Source organism: Dermacentor variabilis, chromosome 5, assembly GCF_050947875.1.
Source record: "Dermacentor variabilis isolate Ectoservices chromosome 5, ASM5094787v1, whole genome shotgun sequence".
NCBI classification, from domain to species: Eukaryota; Metazoa; Arthropoda; class Arachnida; order Ixodida; family Ixodidae; genus Dermacentor; species Dermacentor variabilis.
In genome coordinates, this window is record NC_134572.1 from 48,401,598 (window position 1) to 48,408,026 (window position 6,429).

At 48.3% G+C, this 6,429-nt stretch overlaps 1 protein-coding gene across 1 annotated transcript; it reads right to left on the reverse strand.

Moving 5' to 3' along the window:
• Positions 1 to 412: 412 nt before the first annotated feature.
• Positions 413 to 4,123, reverse strand: LOC142581855 (uncharacterized). Its single transcript, XM_075691300.1, has 2 exons — positions 3,568 to 4,123; positions 413 to 931 (listed from the first exon to the last, which is right to left on the reverse strand). The coding sequence occupies exon 2, from the start codon at positions 923 to 925 to the stop codon at positions 605 to 607; it is 321 nt and encodes a 106-aa protein (XP_075547415.1). The 5' UTR covers positions 926 to 931; positions 3,568 to 4,123; the 3' UTR covers positions 413 to 604.
• Positions 4,124 to 6,429: the final 2,306 nt, after the last annotated feature.

Consider the following 6,429-nt stretch of genomic DNA (forward strand, 5'->3'; position numbering starts at 1 on the left):
ATTTGGGGCATGCCTCTAATTTACTTGTAATTTTTACCTATCCCTTACATAGTAACATCTTCTGATACTATGCTGTACTGTTGCGTCATATTCTTTCACTACGATATCGTAGTGAGTAGCAGGAGGATCCTCGCTCTAGCCTTGCGTTCTGGCACCTCTTCCACGTGCTCATAAATTCATGTTACATCACCGTATTTGTATATATTCTAGAAATAATCCATCATTGGATACTTCTGTAATTGTCCAATTTTATTTTGATAAAAGTTGTAGATTGCTTGCTCAATTTAAATTATTGAGAGGTTGGTATTTTCCTGCTAGTACCGTAAGTATCCCTGTGTTTATTTCCCTATATATATGTACGTACGTACGTGTGTGTGCGTGCGTGTGTGTGTGTGCGTGCGTGTGTGTGCGTGCACGTGCGTGCATGCGTCTAAAAGAGCAAATGTCGTCCTCGTCTGAGGGCGCGATGAATGTAACACGTGCTTGGGACATCTTCGAGTAAAAGAGGAGGCTGACGGAAGCTGCTTATGCACATAACTTTATCGATTGCAGGCCAACTGTATTGTGTCCCGGTACACGTTGTACACGGGGGCGCAGTGCGCGTCTACATCCCGGCAGGGAGTCGTTTCGCCTGCCGTTGCACGGGATGCACGTACTGCTGCAAGTATTCAAGCCGGTGGCGCAGCTCGTCCCGCATGCGCTCCAGATATTCGATGAAGCTGCGCAATTCCTGCACGCAGTCGTGGTCACGCAGGCGGTCGGCGCTCGGGCTTAAGCCGCAGTGGCGGCTGCAGCGAACCTGCCGCTTGGAGCAGAGCTCGCGCCGGTGCGCTGACAGCTTCGAGGCTCTGATCGGAGAACCGCAGTCCGGGCACGGCTCCCTACTGGACTGGCACGGCTCCAGACTGTCATTCTGTGACTCCATGGTCACCTGGGAAGACCGAGCCGGCGCCAATTGTTGATTGCGGCATTCCGGCTAACCCTTCCAGCCGCGAATTATGGTGGGCTGTCGGTAAACTCCTGGGCGTTACTTGATTAAATGCCGCAGTGGTATACACCCAAATGGAAAAGAATAAAGCTGGTAGAATTTAGAACTGCAACATATAAATTAATATATTGATATTAAATTTAAATACTAAATATGTGCAATTTGTAGTGAACCTTCATGATTGCAGCGGATGTTCAAACTTGATCTATAGTGAACTTAATTATGTCACATTTCTTCACGAAAGCAACTTTACCCGAAGCACATTCATGGGCCAGATAATTATAGGCTGCAGGCAGCATAGGAGGAGTGAAAAATTCACAGCCGATTAGATACACCGTAATGCAAAATTTGAGTGCAGCTGTATACGTGTTTTAACATCGGGATATATTGGCTGGCGCGGATAATTTCTCGTGTGGCACGTTGCAAACGGAGCGAAGTGTTGCAAAACAAGTAACACTCAAGCACAACGATAGCGGCGAGCAGAGTCGGCGATCGTTGAAAATCTGATCTACGCGTCAAGCTCGTCGGCTTTTATACATGACTGATCGAGTGTTCCAGCGTAATTTCGTGGCTTCCAGAAAGTATTACACAATTCGCGTCGTGCATCAATCAGATTACCAATGATACGGTGCCATCCCTCGTAGTCTCTTACAGCACATTGCTTTCCTATTCACCCTTTCACCATACTCTTCTCATCCATTTTCCGCCTCATGTTTTCACTGTAGCGTTCTCCTCCCCTTTCCTTCTCGCGCTCTCTTCTTACATCTCCCGCTGCGCTCCGCGTTAGCTTTCATCTTTCGCTGCGCTCGTTCGCTCGGTTACGCCGAGAGACGACGCCGAGGCACGCCGACACTCAACTCGGGAACGGGCGCCTAAGAGGTGCGCTCTATAAGGCTTCTTAGCCAATGTCGATAGGCTGCGAAGGTCCAAATTTGTCGAATAAGGTACCTAAAGTTCAGCATTGTGAGCACGCCGCCTATCTAAGTAAACTGATACCCCGTTGAATACTGAGAATGCCCTTTGTACTTCCTTTTCTTTTTTTTGCCATTACTAGCAGTAGCGACAATTGAAAGTTTTCAGTAGCATAGCTTCCCCTGACTCTCTTGTGGTGCGACAGTCTAAAGCATCTTCTGCCGCAGGACGTGTCTTTCGACTACATAGGCACCTAATGTCGCCGTTTCCTCAAGTTATCCTGGTGCAGAATAAGTTTCGAACAAAAATTGTACTGAATCATTTCCTTGAGCGGCGATTTCCTAAAAATGTTTTCTTGAGTATGCGGATCGACGATGGTTATTTATTATCTCAGGAATGACCTCTTGTTCTTATTGTAGAGTTGCTCGTACAGGTGATTCGCTTACCAAACCTTTTTCTTCGTATTCTCGATATCATTCTTGTAGAGAGTCGTTATTTCTTTTACTTCTCATTTGGTGTTGTTGATATCCTTAAAAAAAATTATTTGAAACGACAGAAATTTCTGTTCTGTCATGGACTTCTGTGTTAGGAAAGTTCAGCACACGAGGTGAGCCAAATATCTTGTTGTAATCATGGTGTTCAGCTGTACGTTCATAAACACACCAAAAACCACACCATGAGAAAGCCAACGTGTTCCCCCTTACGGGTTGAGTGGGCTGCACGGCGTTCCAGCTACTCTGAAACAGGACAACTTATTTCTTTGCTACATGCCATTTAGGTGTAAAAACGTATTCCTTCCCTTACAGATATTTTAAGACAATCTATATAAAGTTCACAGACATGTGCCTGCAAAGTAGATAAGCATTCTATGTTCTATTCCTGGGATTAATCTATAGACACTCTATGGACTAATGGCGTTGCAGTTTTTGTAGACTGATATACAAAATGTGCCTGTCAGTTTCATAATGTCTAGCGACAAGTGTGCGGCATGAACGTTGCCTGGCGGTACAATGGCTAATTGCCGGCAGTTATCAATATTAAACGCGAAGAGCGCGCTTAGAAATCGATAGCATGTACACGTACCCTTCCATTCTTTTTAAAATTACATCGCACGAGCGTCAACCGCATGGCGTGTCAGCGGCCTTGTAGTGCTGGCGTGCATTCTTCAAGAAAATAGCGCAGCACATGGCATTCGAACTGGAAATCGCCCTGCGCGTGGACGCATACTGTCACCGATTCCGCCATTCCTCGCCGCTACAAAGCTGCTGACATGCCGTGCGTTCAACGCTTGCGCGATATTATCAAAAGCATTGCAAGAATCTAGACTATCTATATGAATGAGAGTGGGAAGGTAAAGAAATCGATGAAAAAAGAAATGAAGGTGGGTGGAACGAAAGAAACAGCAAATCGGAAAGGATACCTCACACATGCATATAAAACATATTTACGCACAGGCCAGCGCAACATATGCTGGCACGGTAAAGACAGCGCTTGGGAAGGTAAATGTTCCATCCAGACACTAGTGTTCAAGATGCCCGCCCTAACCCGCTTACATGAATTGTATTAATTGCGGTTACCTAACTCCTTTCTTTCGCCACTACGGCTGTTATAGCCAAGGCACCATGCTCACGGACGTGATGTCCTTCAAATAAGGTCGACTGGCTTACCTTTTAGCGAGAATTCGGGGCGAACGTTCGCCGGCGTCTATGAGTGTTCCCACCCAGCTGGTCGTGTCGCCGATGCTCGCGTGCTCCACTAGTTTGTTGTGCTTCGTCCAGCCGGTCGTTCGGTGGAAGATGAAGAGCTGTCGCGTGCCCACGAATTCTTGTTCATAATAATTATGACGGGCGCAAACAATGTAGGCCAGGAATCGAATGGCATTATAAAAAAGAGAAGATTGGCGGCGCATCTACTCTTTGGAGATGATTAGGAACGTAAAGGCGATTAGCAGTATTTCTTAATTTAGATATGTGATTGATGATGATATGTTTTGTATGTTTTTATTATTACTATGATGATTATTGTGCTCTCATCATCATATCCCCATACCACCTGTGCATCACGAAGCCTTACGGAATTATTTATCAGCAGACACTCGGAGTAGCAATCTCACTGCCAACGATGAAGTCTAATGATACCATGGCGTAGTATATATCGTTGTAAAGCCTGCACCCCAGTTAAAACGCCATAACAACCCATAGTATTCACAGTATACTGGCTGCAACTTCGTTGCAATGACTACCCATCAAGCCACCGCACTCATGGCGGGAGATTTCTGTTGTGGACGGAGTGCTGTCTCTTTATTATAGCCTGATCGGAGGTTTATCGATCAAAAGTACCTGGCTCCGTGCAAGCAGTCCAACGAGTCATCAATACGTGGCAAGAGGTAGACATTTTGTTAAGGTGTCTGTAACCACACGAAAGCGCCACCTGCCATCCTTCTTCTTGACAAGGACAACAGGGAACGCCCACGGACTGCAAGATGGATCGATAACGCCTTTACCCAACATTTTATAGACTTCTAGTTCTATCACTCTTCGTTGAGCATGTGAAACACGGTATGGCCGGCGGCGTATCGGATTGGCGTCTCCGAGGTAAATACGATGGGCGACCACCGATGGCTGAGCTGAAGGGCGGCCGTCGCGGTCTAGAATGTCGCGGTAAGTTTCCAAGAGATGGCGGAGGTCAGCAGCTTGTGTCGGAAGAAGATCAGGTGCAACCACCTTGCTAAGTTTGTCTGTGAGAGTCGGTGAATCGGAGGTTACTCCAAAGGGTGACCGAATTTCAATGTCAAGAGCCAATATCTCGCAATTGTTCACAGGAGAGATGTCGCCGAAGGACATGCCTACGGGAAGAAATTGAGTCGAGCAATTAAAGTTAAGGAGAAGGAGAGACGTCTGATTGCCAGTAACAGTGAGCACGGTATGGGGAACGGCCACACTTCTTTCAAGTAGTATGTCCACGGTGGGACGTAGTACATAGACACCATCAGGAACAGATGGGAACGCCAATGGAGTGACGTACGTCGTAGCTTGAGGCGACGGGCGGATGTCTCCGGGAGTGCGCAACTGTGGTTCTATGACTGATGGACTATAGTAGCCACGGGGTAGTTCAAGCTGAATGGCACTGGACGTGCAATCAAAGAGGACTGCATCGGATGATAAAAAGTGTAAGCCGGGTATGAAGTCGTAAGGCCATAGTTCCAAAACGGCAAACAAAACAGTTGTTAGGCGCTCCCCGGTGCCAATGCGAGAGGTGCACATACCAAACACGATAGGTGCTCCTCCGTTGGACACACGGAGGGTCCGTAATGCAGCGGGTGTGAGAACTTTGTTCAGCCGTCGGTGGAATTGCGCACCCATCACGGATACGTGCACGCTAATGTCAATGAGTGCAGAGCCACTGACGCGACCCACTAAAACCAAGTTTTGTTTGGTCGGCAAAGGGATCAGAGGGTTTCGCGGTCCAGTCGTCAGTGCAGCGTCACCTCCGGGAGCTGCATCGCTTAATTTTCCAGAGACGGGAGCCGGGGCTGCATAGGCGACGGTGGGCGACGAACTTGCATAGATAGGGACGATGGTCGACCACCTGGGGACGAGATGAACTGGTGACGTCTGAATGACGACGAGGGACTGTTCCAAGGAGCACGAGCGTCATTGTTTGGCTGTTGCGGTGCCAATGGAGGCTGGTAACGACGCTCGCTCTCTTCGGGGCGATATTACCTGGTGAATGGCGGTCGCAGAGAGAAGGAGACAGTACGGTTGTTAGAATGGCGAGCAACATGACAAATACGCCGGCAGGCAAAACAGATTGGCCGATTGTCGGCGGTTGGCCGCTCGGCTGGATTTCGGTAGCGTGCAGGATACCGCGGACCAGTCGATGGACCTGGAACATTAGACAGCTGTGCAGCGGCAACGGCACATGAAAAATGAACTCCAAGATTGTCGAGTTCTTCGCGTACTATTGCCTGCACAAATGGTGCTGTAGGCAAGTTGTTCGGCTCACTGGGGCGGAAAAAGAAGGCTGCAGGTGCCATGGCTTCAAGTTCTCGCCGCGCTATCCGCAACTGGTCATGTGATGATGATGGTTGCTGAACTTCTAGCGTGTCATCATAAGAGTATGTTGTAGCTGTGTTCAGCAGACATGCGAACTGCGTTCCAATGCGGCGGCTCTTGGCCTGCTCAAAGTGTGACACTCTTTTATGATGTCCTGTACTGCTACACAACTTTTGCACATGAGCAGGTTGGAAGCATCGTCAGCGATCCCTTTCCATACATGCCCAACATTATCTGACTCAGCCATATCACTGTCGGCCTTACGGCACAGAGCCAGCACGTACTGGATGTAAGAGACGTATACGATTCTGTTGATGTCCGGGGGCGGTCGCTAGCTCTTTCTTAGCGGTGCTCTTCCGCCAGGCAGGACGGCTGAGCAAGTCCCGCGGCTTTTGTTTGCACGTGTCCCAATCTTGAAGCTCTTCCTCGTGGTTGTCATGCCACACTTTCGCCGTGCCTTGTAGGTAGAAGACC

Coding starts and splice junctions, on each gene's coding strand:
- LOC142581855 (XM_075691300.1), bottom strand. CDS start 925: ATGGAGTCACAGAATGACAGTCTGGAGCCGTGCCAGTCCAGTAGGGAG.